The sequence below is a fragment of the Callithrix jacchus genome, chromosome 11 (genome assembly GCF_049354715.1).
Source record: "Callithrix jacchus isolate 240 chromosome 11, calJac240_pri, whole genome shotgun sequence".
Lineage (NCBI taxonomy): Eukaryota > Metazoa > Chordata > Mammalia > Primates > Cebidae > Callithrix > Callithrix jacchus.
The window spans coordinates 33,344,356-33,366,400 of NC_133512.1; the positions used below are offsets into that span (position 1 = coordinate 33,344,356).

The 22,045-nt window shown below is 47.1% G+C and overlaps 1 protein-coding gene across 4 annotated transcripts in view; it reads left to right on the forward strand.

The window, feature by feature from the left end:
• Window positions 1-22,045, forward strand: part of GSDME (gasdermin E) — a 63,183-nt gene that overhangs the window by 21,433 nt on the left and 19,705 nt on the right. For all 4 annotated transcript variants that reach the window (XM_009002266.5, XM_009002267.5, XM_002751479.6 and 1 more), the window contains 2 exons: window positions 19,580-19,751; window positions 21,451-21,571. In XM_009002266.5, coding sequence (XP_009000514.1) covers window positions 19,580-19,751; window positions 21,451-21,571 — 293 coding nt within the window. The remainder of the gene's footprint in view (window positions 1-19,579; window positions 19,752-21,450; window positions 21,572-22,045) is intronic.

Genomic DNA, 22,045 nt, shown 5'->3' on the forward strand with positions numbered 1-22,045 from the left:
CTTGTAGGGTCCAGCCCCACTGGAGTTCTTTTGCTTGCAGAGAGGATAGATAGAAGGAAAGAAAGACACAAAGACACAGAGATAAGAGAATTCTGCTGGGCCTGGGGGACCACTGCTACCAATTCATGGAGTCCAGAAGTGGCCCCAAATGCCTGGACACACTGATATTTATTGTATACAAGGCAGAGGGTCAGGGTCAGGAGAGTGACTCATCTAACATGATTGGTAGGGGTCAAGCAAATCACATTTTTATAATACCATATGGGTACAGTTTAGGGGATCATGTGGGCAAGGTACAGGGGTTCATATGGGTATAATACAGAGGGCCCCTCCCTCTCAGCTAGCGGCTGTAAGGAGGGGAGGCACATACATCAGTATCTTTCTATGCACTTACCAGAGAGATCAAAGGCTTTTAGGATTTCTCTATTCTTCTAAGAATTTACAAAGGAGCATCGGGTGGGAAAGTGGGACATGAAAGTGGACAAGGATGGTGACCATTGGAGCACAACACTATGGAGAGGTGTTTAAAAGCCCTGGATATCTGCAGGCCCACCTGGCTAGTGTCAGACCTTCCTTGAGAGTCGGATGGAGCAGAGTGTTCTCTGAACTCCCCAGTGAAAGGGAAACTCCCTCTCATGGCCTGCTAAGCAACTGGCACCTCCCCAGGCTCTGGCCTTACTGCAAGGCCTGCCTGCTAAGTAATGGGCACCTTCCCAGGCGCTGACACTACCGCAAGGCATTTACTCTTGCCTCCTGATCACTTCTCACAATGTCCCTTGAGTTCCAAATTATATTTCACCCTATTATTTCTATATTATAAGGCTAACAATGTTCCTACACTGTAATACTAAATCAAAGATTAATAATAGAGAATAATAATGTAATAAGATTGAGTATATAATTATGTGATTGTATCTAAGTCTAATTGGTATCATTGCTATAACTAAGTAATCAGTAAATATATTTGGTGTCACCAGTATATCTAAATAATCAGTTATTTATTATACTGGGACAGATTGTGCCTTCAGTCTCTTGCCATGGCACCTGGGCAACTTTCTTCTCACAATGTCTCTTTTCTAATTTCTGATTTTATTTATTTGGGTCTTCTCTTTTTTTTTAGTCTGGTTAAAGGTTTGTCAACTTCATTTATCTTTAAAACACCTTTTGTTTCATTAATCTCTTGTACTGTTTTCTTCATTTTAATTTATTTCTGTTCTAATCTTTACTATTTCTTTTTTTCCACTAACTTTGAGTTTGGTTTGATCTTGATTTTCTAATTCTTTAAGATGCATTGTTAGATTGCGTATTTGAAGTTTTTCTACCTTTTTGACATATGTATAGCTATAAACTTTCTCTTGGTACTGCTATTGCTGTATCCCATAGATTTTGCTATTGTGTTTCTGTTATCATTTGTTTTAATAAATTTTTCAATTTGTTTCTTAGTGTCTTCATTGACTCACTGGTCATTGAGGAGCATATTGTTTAATTTCCATGTGTTTGTATAGTTTCACAAATTCTCCCTTGTTATTGCTGTGTAGTTTTCCATTGTGGTCAGAGAAGATACTTGATATTATTTTCAGTTTTTTTTAATGTTTTGAAACTTGTTTTGTGGCCTACCATATGGTCTTTCATTGTGAATGATCCATGTGCTGCGGAAAAGAATGTGTATTCTTCAGTTGTTGGACGAGATGTTCTGTAAATATCTATTAGATCCATTTGGTCTAGCGCAGATTAAGTCTTATGTTGATTTTCTGTCTGGATGATCTGTCGGATGCTGATAGTTAGGTATTGATGTCTCCAGGTATTACTGTATTGGGGGCCTGCCTCTCTCTCTTTAGCTTTAATAAATGTCCTTTGTATATGGGGGTATTCCAGTGTTGTGTACACAAATACTTATAATTGTTATATCCTCTTGCTGAATTGACCCCTTATCATTATGTAGTAACCTTCTTTGTCTCTTATAGTTTTTGTCTTGAAATCTATTTTGTCTGATATAAATATAGTTACTCCTGCTATTTTTCTACTTCAATCTGCATGTGATATCTTTTTCCATCCCTTATTTTTCAGTCTATATTTGTCTTTATAGGTGAAGTGTATTTCCTTTTTTTTTGAGATGGAGTTTTGCTCATTACCCAGGCTGGAGTACAATGGCGTGATCTCTGCTCACTGCAACCTCCACCTCCTGGGTTCAGGCAATTCTCCTGCCTCAGCCTCCTGAGTAGCTGGGATTACAGGCATGTGCCACCATGCCCAGCTAAATTTTTGTATATTTTTTAGTAGAGACGGGGTTTCACCATGTTGACCAGGATGATCTCGATCTCTTGACCTCATGATCCACCCACCTCAGCCTCCCAAAGTGCTGGGATTACAGGCGTGAGCCACTGAGCCTGGCCGAAGTGTATTTCTTGTAGGAAACAGATCATTGGGTCTGTTTTTTCAATCCATTTAGCCAGTGTATGTCTTTTGACTGAAGAGTTTAGTCTAATTACATTCAATTATTATTGATAAGTAAGGACTTCTGCCATTTTATTATTTGTTTTGTAGTCTTCTCTTCTTTCTTTTCTTCCTGTCTGCCTTTTAGTGAAGGTGATTTTCTCTGGTGGTATGATTTAATTTCTTGCTTTGTTTTTTTGTATATGTTTTATATTTGTATGTTATATATTTGAGGTTACCATGAGGTTTGCAAATACTATCCCATTATTGTAAACCCATTATTTTAAGCTGACAACAATTAACCCTGCTGGCATAAACAAACAAGCAAATAGAAAACTAATACAAACTCCACACCTTACCTTTGTCCCCCTGCTTTTTAACTTTTCTTTTCTGTTTATATCTTACTGTACAGTCTATGTATTTCTTGAAAAGTTTTTGTAGTTTTTTTTTGAGACAGTTTTCCTTTTGTCATCCAGGCTGGAGTGCAGTGGCACGATCTCGGCTCACTGCAACCTCTGCCTCCTGGTATCAAGCGATTCTCCTGCCTCAGCCTCCTGAATAGCTGGGATTACAGGCACCTGCCACCAAGCAGGTATTTTTACTTGAGATAGGATTTTGCCATGTTGGGCAGGCTGGTCTGAAAGTCCTGACCTCAGGTGATCTGCCCACCTCGTCCTCCCAAAGTACTGGGATTACAGGTGTGAGCCACTGCCCCTGGCATTGTACTTACTATTTTTAATTGGTTCATCTTTTTGTCTTTCTGCTTAAGATATGAGTAGTTTACATACCACAGTTACAGTGTTATAATACTCTGTGTTTTTTCTGTGTACTTACTATTACAAGCACATTTTGGGCTTTCTGATGATTTCTTGTTGCTCATTCATGTCCTTTCTGATTGATGCATTCTCTTTAGCATTTCTTGCAGGACAGTTCTGGTGTTGATAAAGTCCTTCAGCTTTTGTTTGTCTGAGAAAGTCTATATTTTTCATGTTTGATGGATATTTTTGCTGTATACACTATTTTAGTTTAAATATTTTTTTCCTTCAGCACTTTAAGTATGCCGTGCCACTCTCCTGGCCTTTACGACTTCTGCTGAAAAGTCTGCTGCCAGACATATTGGAGCTCCATTGTATGCAGTTAGTTTCTTTTTTTTTTTTTATGTTGAAACTTAACTGCCAATGTGATGATATTAAGAAATGGGACCTTTAGGAGGTGAGTTAGTCATCAGGATAGAACCTCACGAATGGGATTAGGGCCCTTTTACAAAAACTTGAAAGAGTGGGTTCATTCCTTTCCATCTCTCCTGACATATGAGGACACAGTATTGGTGCTCTCTGGAGGGCACCAATCTTGGAAACAGAGACCAGGTCTTCACCAGACACTGACGGTGCTGGTGCCTTGATCCTGGACTTCCAGCTTCTAGAAGTGTGACAAATGAATTTCTGTTGCTTATATATTACTGAGTCTCAGGTATTTTGTCTTCTTTTTTTTTTTCTTTAGAAAAGAAAGAGAAAAAAAGGAGTGAAGGAGAGGAAGAAAGAGAAAGAAAAGGAGGGAGAGAGAACGGGAATATTGCTTTATTCTGAAAATGGGTATTAATAATGATTAATACCCAAAGCAGCAGTTAGTTCTTGCTGCTTTTAGGATCCTTTATCCTTGATTTTTGTGAGTTTGATTGTTAAATGCCTTGAGATAGTCATCTTTGAGGCACATCTGTTTGGTGTCTATAACTTTCTGGTACTTAGATATTGAGATCTTGCTCTAGGTTTGGAAAATTCTCACTGTTACCCTTTGAATGAACTTTCTACCCCTATTTTTTCTTTTCTTCCTCTTTAAGGCCACTAACTCTTAGATTTGCCCTTCTGAGACTATTTTCTAGGTCTTGTAGGTGTGTTTAATTCTTTTTTATTCTTTTGCTTCCTCTGATGTATTTTAAAAAATCCTGTCTTCAAGCTCATCAGTTATTCCTTCTGCTTAATCAATTCTGCTATTAAGAGACTCTGAGGTGTTCATATGTCAATTGTGTTTTTCAACTCCGGAAATTTTGTGTGAATCTTTTAAATTATTTCAAACTCTGTTAAATTTATCTGATAGAATGCTGAATTCCTTCTCCGTGCTATCTTGAATTTCTTTGAGTTTCCTCAAAACAGCTATTTTGAATTCTCTGTTTGAAAGGTCACACATTTCTGTCTCTCCAGCTTTGGTCTCTGATGCCTTATATAGTTTGTTTGCTGAATTCATGTCTTCCTGGATTGTCTTGATACTTATGGATGTTTGTCAGTATCTGGGCTTTGAAGAGTTAAGTATTTATTGTAGTCTTTGCAATCTGGGCTTGTTTGTACCCATCCTTCTTAGGAAGACTTTCCAGGTATTCAAAGGTACTTGGGTGTTGTCGTGTAAGTTTTTTGTCACTGCAGCTGTATCTGCATTAGAGGACACCCAAAGCCCAGTAACTCTGTGGTTCTTAGAAACTTGGAGCAGTACCACCTTGGTGGTCTTGTATAAGATCCAGAAGAATTCTCTGGATCACAGGCAGAGACTCTTGTCCTCTTACCTTATTTTCTCCAAAACAAACCGAGTCTGTCTCTATGCTGAGCTGCCTGGAGCTCGGGGAGAGGTGACACAAGCAACTATGTGGCCACCACCACTGGGACTACACTGGTCAGAACTGAAGCCAGCACAGCTCTGGGTCTTGCCCAAGGCCTGTTGTAACTACTGCCTGGCTCCTGCCTCTTTTTGCTCAAGGCCCTAGGGCTGTATAATCAGCAGGTGGTGAAGCCGACAGACTTGTGTCTGTCTTTCTCCCCAGACCCAAGGTGAGTTCCCTGGGGCCCCAGGCAGGTCCCGAGATGCTGTCCAGGAGTCAGGGCCTGGAGTTGGAAACCTTAGAAATCTGTGTGGTGCTCTATTCTTCTGGGGCTGAATTGGCTGTCAAATCACAGGACAAAGTCCCTTCACTTTTCCTTCTCCTTTACCCAGGCAGAGGACTCTCACCCCATGTCCCCCGCCACCACAGGCCCATGTGGAGCACTGCCAGCCCACCGCTGATACTCATTTAAGGCCAGGGGCTCTTCATTCAGCTTGTGAATGCTGGAGATTTGAGACTCACCCTTCAGGGCAGTGAGTGTCCCTCTGGGCCTGGGTAGGTCCAGAAATGCCATCCAAGAGCCACAACCTGGAATTGGAGACTTGAAGGGCCCGCTTGGTGCTCTGTCCCACTGTGCTTAGCTGGTACCTAAGCTGCAAGACAAAGTCCTCTTTGCTCTTCTCTCTGCTTTTCTGAAGCAGAAGGAATCTCTCCTGATAGCCACCAGAGCTGTGAAAGTGCTGGGTCACACCTGACCACAGCCAGGTAGGCATGTCTCAGAGTCTCATCCAAGACCCGTGGCACATATTGCCTGGTTACTACTGTTGATTATGCAGGGCACAGGGCTCTTTAGTTAGAAGGTTAAGAATCCTGTCACAACTGTGTCCTGCCCTTAAGGCAGAAGGTTACTTTCTGGGCCAGGATGTGTCAGAAGTGTCTGGCGGCTAGGGCTGCAGTGGGGGCCTCACAACTCTGCCTGGTGCCCTATCCTACTGTGGCTGAGCTGGTATTCAACTTGCAGTACAAAGTCCTTTTCCTCTTCCCTCCTCTCTCCTCAAGGGGAAGGAAGGGATCTCTTTTGGAGCTGTGTGTGGTGCTGCTTGGAGTTGGGGGAGGGTCGGGGCCGACACTCCCTTGGCCACCCTGGCTGGTGTCTCAGCAGGTCATGTACCCAGGCCCCAAATCCACTGGCTCTGAGCCCAGCACAACTCCAGGACTTGCCTAGGAGCTGCAGTCCTTGTGACCTAGACTACATTTCCAGTTTATTTAGAAACCATAGCACTTTAGCCCATGGTGGTGAGGCTTGCCAAAACTCAGGTTCTGATCACTGGGATGGGAGATTCTCCTCTGGGTAGGGCTGCTCTATATGCCCCCTCAGTGGGCACTGGCTGAGTTCTGCCTGGTATTAGCAGCACTGAGTTACAGTCCAAAGCCCCACAGTTGCTGTGTTCTCCCTCCCACGAGCACACGGATTCTGTGCCGTGGACCTGCTGCCCAGGGATAGGGGAGGGATGGTGCTGGCAACTCAAGACAGCCTTTCTACCCTCTTCAGTCTCTTTCAGCAAAATGAAGCTGAAGCCAGGTACTGTGATTGTTCAGCTGATTTTTGGCTCTGATGAAAGTGCTTTTTAGTATACATAGGTGTTGAATTTGGTTTTCTTGTCAGGAGGACGATCACAGGAGGCTTCTGCTCAGCCCTCTTGCTCTGCTCTTGGCCCTTTAACATTTTTGTAAGAGTTTTTTAAGGTGGAAGATTTCAGGACCCATGTCTTTCTTGGAAAAAACAAAGTTTGAACTGAACTTCCTTCCTACCTGGTCAGTTTCCCCATGGCCAGCAGATGGTTTGGAAGTGATCCCGTTTGTCTTCGTGCTTTACTCCACACTGGCATCATTATTGTTACTAAACAGTTTGTGCCTAACAATGAAGACTTCTGTCCACGTGTACTTGGAGATGTGAGTTTCCTGATTCTGGTCTTCTCCTTGATTCTCGTTTTGCTGTGTTTCTCCTTTCAGGGTGGGTGTAAGTTGTCAGAATAAACCAGGGCATCCCAAGGTCTGGGGGGGGCAGGGGCTGGCAGTCCCTCTTCATGCTGGTCTCCTGGTATTGGCAGGTGGAGATATTTTTAGGCTGACTTCAGGGTGGTAAACTTCAGGCTCATTTAAAAAATCAACACAATTGGCTGGGCACAGTGGCTCATGCCTGTAATCCCAGCACTTTGGAAGGCCAAGGCGGATGGATCACAAGGTCAAGAGATTGAGACCATCCTGGCCAACATAGTGAAACCCCATCCCTACCAAAATACAAAAATTAGCTGGACATGGTGGCACATGCCTGTAGTCTCAGCTACTTGAGAGGCTGAGGCAGGAGAATTGCTTGAACCCAGGAGGTGGAGGTTGCAGTGAGCCGAGATCATGCTACGGAACTCCCGCCTGGCTATAGCGCAAGACTCTGTCTCAAAAAAAAAACCCCAACAAAACAATTGGTGGTGGAAACAGGGAAAGTTTAAGGAATAACATAATAAATGCTGCTATGCCACCTCCTAACCAGTTTACTCAAAGATCTTTTTCCTTAAACCGAGACGTAGGCGGCACCTTTTCCTACCTTCACAACCCAGAATTTCATTTAGCAGCAAAATGGGGTTGATGTTCCTGTGAGAACTCAGAGAATATGATCAGGGCATGTAGAGGAGTGCCTGGCATGTGGCAAGTCCTCATTAATCGTGGCTATTAATGTTAACCACTAGCAGTAAGTATAGAGCCTGGCTAGCAAGCCTGGCAAACGTCGGAGCTCCCGGGGAGGGAAGGTGTAGCTTGCTGAGAGCCGGACCGGGAGCCGTGGAGCTGCAGGAGTGAGGTGAAGTCCTTGGAGTTTCCAATGTGCAGCATGATGCTCCTTCTGAGCTCTTGTTTTCCTCTCCCACGGTGGAGACAGGCACCTGTGAAGTCACCATTCTGAACTCCACCATGGAGCGACTGACCACCTTCAGTGAATGTTGGCAGGGCTCTGGTTCTCGCATGTAGCAGCAGCCTGTGTTCCCCAAAATATGTGCTGATCCAGATGTGGAGCTGGGCTACGGAGAAGTCTGCAAGCACACAGGCTGTTCTTTGTACATGTTTTGTTTGCGGCAGGAGATGTTCATTTGATTCTTAAGTAAAGACATACAGAGCCCTTGAGTATCAGTAAGTATCAGTAAGACCTTCATGGGCCTTGTCCTGGTCACCATATTCTCTGTGAGAAGCAAACCTGTGAAGCTCAAGTCCCCACCAAATCCACTCTTTAAAAGATGTCGTTCCTGAGACCTCAAGGCCGCACTCATCTCTGTGCTATCTGAAATTCTGCCAACTTCATTTTTTCTAAGTTATTCTGTCTCCTGGTCGTGGTGTTAGTGAGCCCCTGACAGCTTGTCTGACTTCTGTTTCCTTTCACCGTGTAAATGTGGAGAAGGATGTACTGGGGACCTGCTAAGACTTGTTCTCGGGAGTGGTTTTGGTCTTTTTACAGAAATCACCTTGTCTGATGAGCTTTAAAGGTTACTTCAGATCTTTTTGGAACTAGGTAGGATTTAAGTCCTAAGAAGAGTCATTTAAGTACTATTTTCTTCTAAGATTGTTAGGTATTACTGTATTTCTTCAAATCCAAGATGCCATTGATTGAAAGACGCACCATCATTCTGTGTACCGCTGAGAAAGAACACTGCCAGTTAAACCGTGCCACCTATCAATTGTAAAGCATCCTGATTTCAGAGACGTTAAAATGTAAAGAAAAAAATGTGTGTCTCAGAACTGATGAGCTGCAATGTCTACAATCAGGATGGCTGGGATGGGTCAGGAGCTAGAATTCAGGAGAGCAGATGTTCATTCCACTTGGGCTTTTCATGCAGTGTCTGATGCCGAGACTCAGCCCTCACTGCAATTCTCATCTCTCAACCTCCAATGAGCTGCTGGGTGAGGCTTGAGTCCAGCGGGTTCAGCCAGGAATCTGAGTATCAGACATGGCTCCTTCTTCACCTTCTCTCCCATACCCTGTCTCTCACCAGTGGATTTTGCCTCTTAAATATCAGCCTTACCTCTTTCCAGTCTCATGACAGTTTCTCTGGGAAATGGTGCAGGCCTCCACCAACCATCTCTTACCTGCTCTCATCCCTCCCCTTCCATTTGATTCTCCACGGGGCAGCCAGTTGGATCCCCTCACTGCGCAGCCATGCCTCTGTGCCCTCCCCTGTCCTAGGAGGACGCCCACAGGCTCCTCTGTGCAACAGAGCCATGCTTTCAGTCTTTAGCCTCCTCTCTCATCAGTTCCCCTCACATTCTCCAGGTCAGGCGGTGGAGCTTATTTCAGTTCCTGGGAGTAAAACTCCAGGCTCTTTCTACCTCCAATCCTCGTCTGATGTTCACTCCTCCTGTCTGCACAGACAAATGAAGGACACACAGAGACTTACTCCTGTATCACCCAGCCAGTTCCTCAGTATTCCTCAGGTCAGACCCCACTTCCTTCAGGAGCCACATCACCCCTGTTGGGATACCAACCACGCTGTAGGGTAAAGTGTGTCGGAAGTGCCTGTGCCTGTGTCTCTTTCCCTCCTGGAGCGTGCCTGCCTCCTTTACTGTGGGGCCTGGCGCGGTGCCTTTGGCACACTGAGCCCTGTGTACTTGGAAGGTTAGTTGGTTTATCTTTATTCTGCAACTGAGGAGCCTGAATGTGAAAATTAATTAGTTTGCCTAGATTCAGGATTTAAAACCAGGTTTACAAAACACATGATTTTTCCAATTCAATTTCTGTGCACAGAGCTTGGAAAGAGACAAATGTTCCAAAGGCTTTAGCGTGAAGTCAGCTGCATTTGGTTTATCATCTTCCAGGCTTGCTGCATCTCATCCCCTGGAAGCAACTAATTAATGACTCGTCTAAAGGGTTGAACGTCTATAGTTGCTCTGTCATTTTTTCCTTTTTCTTTCCATGGGTCGCCGTGTGTGAGTAGGATAAGGTATGAGAGACTATAACGTGGATAGAGGCAGAGCAGTCATGGTGTGCAGGTGGCCTGGCCACTTTGGCACCAATGTGCAGTGAGCATTCTACCCCAGTTTTGATTTTCCCAGCAATTTACAATCCTGAAGTCATCTTCATTACAGATAAGCAAGAGGGAGAGAGAGAAAGAGAGAGCAGGACTTATCTCACTAATTTGGAAGCGGAGGCCCAGGGCACAGGAGTTGAGGTTTCTAGAGATTTCCTGCCCCCTGGTTGTGGGCTGAGCATCTCTGATGTGTGGGAAGTTTCTGTTATGAAACGTGGTTGAAGTGGGGACTGCTGGTAGCTGCTGGGGAGCCAGTGGGTGGCTGCTTTGGTTTCCAAAAGGATCCACAGTCCGACTCTGGGAAGCTCCCATGGGTTCAACAGAAAGACCATCAGTTCTTTAACAGTTAAGCATACATTGAGTGCCTTCTGTATGCAGGGCCCCGGAAGGTTCGGGAGGGAGAGGCAGATGGGCACAGAGTGTTGGGGGTGGATGGTGCTGAGCTGCATTCTCACCCAGCCCCTTGGCTTCAAGTTCTTCATGTTTCTTGCCTCTCTGTGAAATGAGGATGATGGTTGTTTCATACACCAGTTAGGGTGTCTGGTTGCAAAGAACATTTGTTATTTTCTTTAGGAAAACAGCTGAAAGAGGGTGTGTCTGGTTGACTGAATGGTTAACAGTCTGTTCAGTGGCTCCGTGGGCCCCTGTGGCAGCTGCCACCTGTCGTTTGTCCTGGCAGCTCAAGTTCTCTGGGTCGGTAAATGGCAGCCATGTCACAGACAAAAGGGCCAGAGGCAGAAACGTGGCCTCTTCTTTGTGTCATTTCTTTTGTTTGTTTTTGTTTTGTTTTTGCTAGCTTGTTTTTGAGATGGAGTCTTGCTCTGTTGCCCAGGCTGGAGTGTAGTGGTGCAATCTCGGCTCTCTGCAACCTCTGCCTCCCAGGTTCAAGCGATTCCCCTGCCCCAGCCTCCCGAGTAGCTTGGGCTACTGGAGCGTGCCACCATGCCTGGCTAACTTTTTGTGTTTTAGTAAAGAAAGGGTTTCACCGTGTTGGCCAGGATGGTCTAGATCTCCTGACCTTGTGATCTGTCCACCTCAGCCTCCCAAAGTGCTGGGATTACAGACGTGAGCCACTGTGCCCGGCCCTTTGTGTCCCTTTTTAAGAGGGAGAAAAACCTGAGAACTCCTAACAGACTTTCCTCAGGTCTCATTGGCCAGAATTGCCCCTGATTCCTGGTAAGAACAATGGAGTAACCAAGAATGGCCAAGAGACAAATGACTCACTGGCAGGGCTGGGTGTACCCTCTCTCTTCCTCCCGTTACAGGCCCCCTAGTTCCTGAATGGTGCTGGAGACGGCAGCTAGTGGCACCCCCACTCGTAGTGTGGGAGGGTTTTGGAGCCTTCCAGCTACAGGGTGCTCAGGACAGTGCCTGTAGAAGCAGCACAGTTGTTGTTTTGAGTGCTGCTCTCCTGCCCTTCATTGTCAAAAAGCTTTACAGACCTTAAAAGGGCAAATGGAGCCTCCCTTGGAGGCGAAATCCGCGGTTGAAGGAGGCAATGGCATGTGTGTTCCAGGATTGTAGGAGGCAGTTACTGAAAAAAAACTCTGCCACCTCCGTAGACTGGAGGAGGTTGGTTATCAAGAGAGGCACAGACTTTCCCACTTAATGAAATGTCACAGGGCAAAGCCAAGGACTTTACAGGCGATGTCTGCAGACCTGACTTTACTTCTCTACCGCTAGTCTGTCAGCACACCTGTGCTCCTTTGTAAACTGTAGCTTTGAATCACAACCCGTGGGAGAAATTCTGGAATTATTACGGCCTTTATCATCAATGCATCTCTCCATTTCTGTGGGTCAGTAATTCTTGCTTAATACTCTTGCAGTAGCTGGCTGGCCACCATCTTCTGACTCTCGGTCATGTCCCCACCTCTCTTCCTGGGGAGATGTGGAAAGCAGCTCTGGCAGGATTGCACCGTTTCCTCAGTCTGCATTTGTACCTTTTGCTTCCTGTTGGTTTTTAGAAGAATGTAGTGGAAAAAGCAATGGTTTCAGAGTCAGAAGATGCAGGTCCTGGTTTTGGCACTGCCACTAACAGGTCATGTGGCTCAGGTGGGCCTGTCACCTCTCTTGGGCGCATTCTCCGCTAATGAGCAGAGACACCCTGGGTTAGCTCCAGGTGACCAGGGCCATCCCCTCCCATGTCCATCAACACTGCCACTTAATCACAGCTTTCTTGCTCCTTACTGTCCTCCAGCCCACACTCAGCCTTAGAATCCTTTTCCTACAGCCAGGCAGTAGTAGCTGATGGATTAATCATGGTGAAAATGAAGATGAAATTGCTTTTCTGCCCAGAGCTAGATAATCCCCTTGAGTCCCTTCTAGTTTTATAATTTCTCCACAGCAGACTCAGCAAAAGCTCCTGCTCTGCTGTGACGTCCCCTAGAGTTTGGAGAGCCTTACCAGGCTGCCTGGAGTTCCCATTGGGAACTCTTCGTTGAGGCCACTGTTATTATCAAGGGTTTTTGTGTAAGAGGACCCTGCTGGTGGTGGCTGCCTTGGCCTGTTCACTGAGAAGCTAGCATCTGGCCTGGTGCCTGGAGCATAGCAGGACTCAGGTATTTGAGGAGATGAATGAAGGAGAGTTGAGCTGTGAGGTCTGCCTGACAAAGCTTGCCCTCCCGTGTCTCTGCAGGGGGCATCCTGGGGACCTCCTTCATGCTTTGGAAAAGAAAGCTGCTTCCCTCCTTTTGAATATTGTCAGGCTTTTAAAAGTTGTCTCTGGGTTTCTTCTCTGTGAGTTTGCATTTTGGCTCTTGAAAGCCTTAGAAGCAGAGAAAATGGAAATTAAAGCTTCAGGCTGGGAGAGGAGGTGGCTTCATTAGGGCTGGGCCTAGAGAGCTGATGGTTGCTGGAAGAGCCGGAGCCTCCCTTTCTGCTGGGCTTCTCTGGTCCCCAGCAGCCACGCTGGGCTCTGAGCCTCGCTTCCCTCCCTCCATCACTGCCTACTGCCTCCCAGCAGCTCCTGTCTTCCAGCCACCTCCCGTCTTGTAGCATGTAGCTGCTGTGTTGAGTATACCCATGTCCTATATCCAGCTTCTGTCCTGTGTCCATGGAGTTGTGCTCTTAATTGCTTTGAGGGTGCCCTCCCTGGTTGAGGGCTCACCTTATAAAGCATCCTGAAAATTCTGGCCATTTATCTGAGCACCCTGGAAGGGGAGGCAAGGAAAAAAAAACATTTATGGAGCACCTGCCATCTGCTGGGTAGAGTATGGGTCACTTTATGCAAGAACTCACTGAACGTGACCCTCATAGCAAAATTTGAGTTTACAGATGTGGAAACCAAGCTTCAGGACTAGAACAGTAACCCAGCTAGGAGGAGACTGTGTTACTCTGTTGGCATTATTGTAAGGAAATACTTGAGACTGGGGAGTTTATAAAGAAGGGTGGTTTATTTGGCTCATGGCTCTGCAGGCTATACGGGAAGCATGGTGCCGGCATCTGCTCTCAGTGAGGCCTCCAGAAGCTTCCAGTCATGGCAAAAGGTGAAAGAGGAGCAAGCACGTCACATGGCAAGAGCAGGAGCAAGAAAGAGTGAGGGGAGGGTACCACACTCTTTTAAACAACCAGTGTGAACTCAGAGTGAAAACACTCATTACTGCGAGGCAGGCAGGCATCAAGCCATTCATGAGGGATCCACCCCCATGACCAGACACTTCCCACCAGGGCCCACCTTTAGCGCTGCAGATCACATTTCGCCGTGAGACTTAGAGGGGATGAACGTTAAACCTTATTGGAGATAGAGTGGGGAACCGACTCTGGGCCGATTCTGGGTGTTTGTGTTACACCAACCTGCCAGGTACAGCAGAAGGGCGACCTCTCAGTAGAACTGGGCGGGTGGGGTTCAGCAAGCCCCTAAGTGAGGAAGGGGCGCTCTTCTCCCGGTGAGTGTGAACCCCTTCCCCTGCCTCCAGACCTGTTCCTTTGGGGGTGGTCCTTTGTGTTGATGATAAACGCTTCTGCCTTGGTGGCCTCCTGTTCTTGATTTCATATTGCCGCCCCCCAGGAAGAGCAAGGAGGCTGCCCTTAGAAAGATGTGTGAAGAGAATGAAGGACACATACTTGCTCATTTCCTCATGAAAGAGCTTCTGCCGCATTTTCCCTATCTCGGGGCATTGGCTCCTGGCTAGACCAGGGGAGAAGGTCTCATTTCAACCCTGCCCCGCTTTATGTGGGAAATTACTCATTTATCCCCCAGCGACTTGGATAGCACAGGGCTAGGCGCCAAGAAAAGGAGCAAGGTACTTTGTCCTTCAGGAGCTTACAGTCTGTCCAGAAGACCTTTTTTTAAAAAAATAAAATTTTTTCTTGGACTGGGTAATCTATTCACATGGTTTAAATGTAAAAAGGACAAAAGAGAAAAGGTGAAAAGCTTCTCCCAGCCTCTAGTTCTCCACCCAAGAGATGACCACTGCGAACAGTTTTCTGTGTCTCTAAACCATTCTATGTTCAGTGGCTCTTACTGGGCCTAAGAGAGAGGCAGAAGTCAGGACAAGTCAGGGAAGAACTGTCAGAGGGCACAGGGCGGCAGCCATGAGGACAGCAAGATGGGCTCGGGGAGGACAGGCAGGCAGGGATATTCTTTTTTATGGTTTTTTTTTTTTTTTTTTTGAGACAGAGCTATCTCAAAAAAAAAAAAAAAAAAAAAAATGGTGGGATTACAGGCACCTGCCACTACACCTGGCTAATTTTTGTATTTTTAGTAGAGATGGGGTTTTGCCGTGTTGGCCAGGCTGGTCTCAAACCCCTGACCTCAGCTAATCCACCCGCCTCGGTCTTCCAAAGTGCTGAGATTACAGGCGTGAGCTGCTGCGCCTGGCCAGGCATGAATATCCTGATAATGATTCTCAAAGGACTTGGGTATGACTCGCGTTTCCAGCCTCCATCCACTGGTCTCGTTAGGCAGGATATTTACATGTAGAAATGAATGTAGCAATACGAGCTAATAGAGATGAAGATACAGTACAGTCCAAGGGTGCCCTCACCCGGGGGAGAGAGCAGTGATGGGTGCTGTGGCCATGTGGGCCATTGTAAAAGACCTGGGCTTCCCAGCTGTGTGACTGGTTACTGCCATCAACCTCTCTGAGTCTTTTTTTTTTTTTTAACTCTTCTGAAACCCTCATTTGAGCGTTTTAAATGTTTTTGTTTCATGAACTCCATTGCAGTTGAAGAAACCCATGGACCTCTTTAAATGCAAATACTAAAATATATAAGGTTATAAAGTACACAGATTACATTGAGATTTGGCTGGTTTCCTCACTGGTGCAGGGGAGCCCTGTGGCATGGTGATTCCTGTTGGAAGGAGGGCCAGAGCCAGGGGTTGGTGACCTTGAGCTGTTCAGGATGTGCATCTGAGAACACTGTCCTTAGGAGGATACCGGCTCTCCTTCACGCTTGGGGCCTGACGGAGTTGACTCAGGGAGGAAATGGGGAAGAATTACCGTCCGAGATAGCTTTTCAGAGAGTCAAATGAACAATCCATTTTCCCTGATGTGTAGCTTCCCCCGTCCCTGTGGGGCCTCTCCTAACTAAAGATGATTAGATTTGTCCAGCATTTGGTTTCCAAAAGGTGGCAGCACTGTCCTGGGAAACAGAATCCCAATGTCTTGGGTAGAAGTGTTTGCTGCTAGGTGGATGCCGCCTGCTGGTCCTCGCAGCCCGGCCTTGGTAGCCCAGGGAAGGAATCCCAGCGGCCTGCATGAGCTGTGGCTATGTGACACCTGCCTCTCTGGTCACCCGAATCCTAGTCTCGGAGACAGTCTCTGTTCCTGGGTGAGTTTCTGTCCTGCACTGCAGTGGGGCCGCCCTGCAGAGAACTTTTGAGTGCAGCGACTCAGCCAGCATCTCGGAACTGTCTTGTCGGATCCAAGAGGCAGTTGCTTGCCCACCTGCATAGATAGCTGCCCCTCTCTTTTGGTGTTTGAGGTGGGGGTTCTGGAGGGAGGTGGGCATTTTAAGCAATGGAGTCATTTTTTTTTTTTTTTTTTTTGAGATGGAGTTTCGCTGTTGTTACCCAGACTGGAGTGCAATGGCACAATCTCGGCTCACTGCAACCTCCGCCTTCTGGGTTCAAGCAATTCTCCTGCCTCAGCCTCCTGAGTAGCTGGGACTACAGGCACGCACCACCATGCCCAGCTAATTTTTGTATTTTTAATAGAGGCGGGGTTTCACCTTGTTGACCAGGATGGTCTCGATCTCTTGACCTTGTGATCCACCTGCCTCGGCCTCCCATTTTTTTTTTTTTTTTTTTTTTTTAGCCGTAGAGTCTTGAGTGGTCTAGGCTGAGCTTTTTATTTTCAAACAATTTCACGTTGGCTGGGAGCAGTGTCCAGTGTTTGGTGGATTGTGTTTAGGGTGGGTAAGAGGGCTGTGATTTCCAATCCAGCAGTCACCTCAGACTCCTACAGGCGACAGTTGTGGGGTAGTCACCAGGCGGTGATGCGTCTGATGAGTGTCTAGCTGGGAGGAGCCTATACCTGAGCTCTAAGTGAGGGTATATATAGACAGATATTCAGGAAGCTGCTAGAAGACAGAATTTTGAGCAACAGAAGGAAGAGAACATTGGAAAGGGAACATTTGAATATATGCGCTGACTGGTGGCTACAGTGGCTTTTATCCTTAAAATCTTTACCTACGGGACCAAGACATGCCATCCCTTAGGAAGATTGCATCTGCTATACACCATTCTTTAATCCAAGCTGCAGATCCTTCGTTTCCCGCACCTTCCGTGTCTTCTTACACGTGGATGCACAAATAATGTACAGATTCATTCAAACAAATGTAGAAACGACAAAACCCCACAAGTTTTTACTCATTTATTTTAAAAAATATTTCCTGAGCTCTTCCTATGTACTGGGCACTGATCCTGGTCCTGAGATACACCGTTAAGAGGCTGGTACACTTGCCACCTCCATGGGGTTTATATTCTTGATGTGGGAGTAAGGCTGTGAGCAGATAAAGGAATGAGCTAGAAAAATGTCCTCTGGAAATGTGCTCTCCAGATAAGCGATCTTAGGGTGTGATAGCATGATGGGGGTGCAGGGAATCCTTCCCCAAGGAGGCGACCAAAGAGTCAGTGAACTGTGGCCATTAAAGAATGCGTGCTGAGGCCTTGGAGTGGGCCTGCACCTTGCATTTTTAAGGCATAGTGAGAAGGCTGGAAGGTAAAGTCAGCAGGGGGCCGGGCAGATCACGTGGGGCCTCAGCCTGGGAGAGCACTGGACATGGGATATAGCCATCGAAGGCTTTCAAGAAGGGAGTGATGTGGAAAAGTACACCTGTCTCAATTCAATGACCCGTAATTCCCATGCAGTGCACACACTGTGGCTTTGTTTTGTGAGCCTCACCAAACAGAGGGACATGGGAAGGTGGGTGGAGCCAGCTAGTGTGTGCATGGCATTTAACTCTGTGCCAGGCACACCCCAGTGGCTCACTGCATGCGTCTCATCTAAACCCTGACATAACCCCATGAGGAGGGGGGCCCTGTTACCAACAGTTTCTCCATGAGAAAACCTAGGTGCAGAGGTGCTCCTGCACTGGAGCTTGCGCAGTGAAAGGGCAGAGCTGAGATCTGAACCCCAGCCGTGCAGGCTCCAAGCTCCATTTTCTATTCCTTCCTGGAAATGGAGTCTCTCGGCAGCTTTGTGGTTGTTAGGAGATTTTTATTATGTGTGAGACATTGTCATAATTTGAGTTTCCTAAACCAGTACGAAGATTGAACCAGTTTTTCCTATGTCTTATCTATTTTTTATTGTGGTAAAATAGGTAAGACACACATTTACTGTTTTGACCATTTTTAAGTGTATAACTCAGTGGTGTCCATTACATTCTCCTGTTGTGCCATCATCTCCACTCTCCATTCCTAGAACTTCTTGTCACCTCTAGTAGGAACTCTGCAGCTGTCCAACAGTGACTCCCCATTCTCCCACCCTGCAGCCCTGGTAACCTCGTCTGCTTTCTATCATTATGAATTTCCTATTCCAGATATTTCATATAAGAGGAACCATATAATATTGTCCCTTTGTCCCTGGCATTTGTCACTTGGCACAATGTCTTCAGGGTCCACCCATGTTGCAGCACGTGTGTCAGAACTTCACTTGTTTCTATGGGTATCTCATGATACGACTGGAATACATTTTGTTTCTCCATCATCTGCTGTTGGACACGTGAGCTGTTTCTATTCTGGGCAGGTGATTACCTTGAGATGGGACTTTCCTCGCTACTCGCTCCAGTTCCAGGGCTACTTTCTGAAGCCCAGAGAATCTGTCTGCCTAGGATGCGTGACCTAGCACGTGTGTGGTCAGGGATGGGTGCTGAGCTTTTCAAGGTAACTAACCTGTTAAAAAAAGACCAGAATGGATACCATAATTTTTCTTGTGCTGTCACCAACTCTAATTTGGTTCTTGTCCTGTCCTTTATAGACACATAACATTGAATGAGATCCCTAGAGAGGTTATTTTATCATTTGCTTCTAAGCATGAAATCCTCTCCTGTAAATAAAAATTTAGTCTGTTCCTGAAATTTTGTAGAATTTCAAGTGGCTGAGTGGGAGCCCCAAATCTCTGCTGAGTGACTATGGGCAGGCCATGCATAATCGGCCTCAGTTTTCCTATGTGTAAAATGACATCAAGTCCCTTCTAAGAGATGAAACATCTTTCCTAGATGGGTTAAGAAGTTTCCTTTCAGTTCAAATCTAATTTCCTCCTTGCTACTTGTATTTTAGGGCTATTCCTTTCTCAGTGAGAAGCAATTGGTCATCATTCCTCCCATCATAACCCTGTATTTCCTGGGCCATGGCTGTGACATCTGACATCCCTTACCTCTGATTAAATAACAGTGGAGTTTCAAGGGTCTAAGACAGATAGATTGCAGTTTCTTTCCTGGTTAGTTTTCTTTTCTTTTCCTTTTCTTTTTTTTTTTTTTTCTTTTTGAGACAGAGTCTTGCTCTGTCGCCCAGGCTGGACTGCAGTGGCACAATCTTAGCTCACTATAGCCTCCGCCTCCTGGGTTCAAGTGATTCTCCTGCCTCAGCCTCCCAGTAGCTGGGATCACAGACATGCGCCACCATGCCTGGCTAATTTTTGTATTTTTGGTAGAGACAGGGTTTCACTGTGTTGGTCAGGCTGGTCTCGAACTCCTGATCTCAAGTGATCTACCTGCCTCAGCCTCCCAAAGTGCTAGGAATAAAGGTGTGAGCCACCGTGCCTAGCCCTGGTTGGTTTTCTTTTCTTCTCCTTGACAACCAGTGCTATTGTTTGACTGAAAGCCCCCTTCTGGCATCTAGCCTAGCCCCCAGAGGCCTGGCAGCTCTGAGGTGGCTTCAAGAGAGTTTGGTTGATGTCTTTCCAGCCCCCTCTCTCATCACCAGGAAATCAACAAAGCCTGGCTGTCACCTGCTCACTCCTCAGCTGCCTGCTGTGCAAGAGGAAGTTCATGCTACACCAATGTCCCCTGAGGCATTAGGCCACTCACAGCCATTTTTCTTTTTCAGAACAATAAATCTGAGAAACCCTGTGCTCCAGCAGGTGCTGGAGGAAAGGAATGAGGTCCTGTGCGTTTTGACACAGAAGATCACGACGATGCAGAAGTGTGTGATCTCTGAGCACACGCAGGTCGAGGAGAAGTGTGGCGGCATGGTGGGCATCCAGACCAAGACAGTGCAGGTGCGTGTGGCAGGGCTGCCCTGTGGTCATGGCTGGGCAGTCATGGAGACCTTGGTTGGGGGCCTCTTTGGGTTGTGTCTTCATTAATCAGGACTCTTTCTGTAGCAAGTTAACAGAAACCCAACTCACATTGGTTTAAATGAGCAAGAGTGTATTGGCTCGTGTAGCTGAAACACTTGGGGTAATAGGCTCCAGTCACTGCTGGATCCAGGCCTTGGGGATATAGGGAGCTGCCTTCCCTGGGTTGATCCAGTCTTGGATGGGCTCTCCCTGTGGTGCTGGCAGCTCCAGGCTTGCTCCTGATATGCTGCGTCTCACCAGACCATCCTGGGATGTGTCTGTTCCCGAAGCAGGGCAGAGCCACAGGCACTTGAATGGGCCATGCGGGCCGGTGTCAGTGTTCTTCCTTGTGGGTGGCAGATGTTTCCCCCAAGAAAAACATATACAGGCACTGACCAGGCCAAATGCAAGAGAATCCCTAGAGCCTCTCAGAGCCTGGGCTGTCACAGTGATTACTTGGAATTAGCTGTTGCAAATCCTTTGTGGGTTGAGTTAGGGCAGGTAAGACCTAGCTATCCCTACCTAGTTTTCTCTGGAATAAGTTATCGACTTCAGTCTTACCAAGCTGACCCATCATGAGCCAGTACTAAACTTCAGTGGACAAGGTGGCCGTCAACTCCAAAGTGTTTCCCCTCCAGCTTGCCATGGTGGCTGATAGTTTCTTAGAAATTTACTTCTTGGCATAACTTTGGGCCTTGTCTACAAGAACCAGGAAAGTTGTATCTGGAAGGAGCTGGAGGTGTAGAGGTCTGGGGCCGGCCCTCTTGCTGGGGTGGGTAGGGTGGGCGGGCTGGATAGCGCAGTGGAGGAGGCTCTTATGGGAGATGGCTCAGGCCGGCCCCGTCGCTGCTTCTGCGGAGGCTCTCATGGGAGATGGCTCAGGCCGGCCCTGCTGCTGCTTCTGCCACAGTCACCACCTGCCAATGTTTTGGAGCCTTTGAGAGTCAGGAGGCTGGCTGCCTTTTCTCGACCCAAAGCAACACTCTCTGACCAGGATCAAGCTGCTAAAAAAACATTCTCTGATTGCCAGTGTTTGGCAAACAAACAGATTATCACCTTTCCTCTCACCAGGACATTGTGGGAATGGGTCCTGTCTGTAAGAGCTTTGAAGGCGAGAGCTTCGGTGCCTGACTTCTTGGCGTTTCCTGTGTCTCCTCTTCCTACTTCCCTCTCTGTTCCTGGGTTTCTCAGCACCGTGCACTGTCCACAGGGGTCTGGAGTGAGGTGCAGGGGGCAGGGGACCTCTCAGCTAGGTTCTCCCACTCCAGCTTTGTTACTGTTTAAGGTTCTCATTAGGATTTCAGCTGTTTCCGTAACTCGTGATGGAGGGAATTGGGAGGTGATCTTGTGTCGTATGATCTTTGCACAGCACTGTAGACCAAACTTCACTGTATCCCACACTCTAGAATCTCACTTTGATACCACGAGGTTGGCCATGTTTTTAGGAATGTGTATACTGATGCCAAGAAGGATTGAGCTGCCCCATTCCCCATGCTGGCTGGCTCCTCCGTTCCACTCGGTTCTGTGGACATTTCTCAGCATCTCTCACATATACAAGGCATGAGGCTGGCTGCAGTGGGGAACAGAGCAGCCTGGAGAGCCCGAGGGCACAGGTGGGAGTGTGTGTTTTTGCCCACAGGTGTCAGCGACGGAGGACGGGAACGTCATGAAGGACTCCAACGTGGTGCTGGAGATCCCAGCTGCCACCACCATTGCCTACGGTGTCATTGAGTTGTATGTGAAACTGGACGGCCGTTTCGGTGAGTGCGGTCTCCTAAGGGTGTTGTGGGATCCCCCAGCACACACTCAGTGTGTTCCCTGAGGCACATGCTTACTGCTTTGGAGACTGTGGGAAGAGAGGGAAGGAGGTCTGAAGAGTGTAGACTGTCTCATGGCAAGGTTCCTGGACACGTGGGCTGTACTGGGGGAGGGGTGTGGTGAGGGATGCCTGGAGCAATGCCTCCCTCTCCCCCAACGTTGGTGCCTGGTGAGGTTCCACCAGCACAGCAGGGGCTGGGCTAAGCCCTCTGCACATCAACCTGGGCTCTGCGTCAGACAGACCGGGCATCAATCCTGGTGCCACGATAACCTATGAGGACTCAGGCAAGTTACTGAATCTTGCTGAGTCTTGGTTCCCCGTCTCTGGAAGGTGAAGGGCATTTCTTCACGGGGCTGTGTGAGGATTTAATGAGATGAGGCCTATGAAGCGCCTGGCACGGTGGTCATTTATTAAC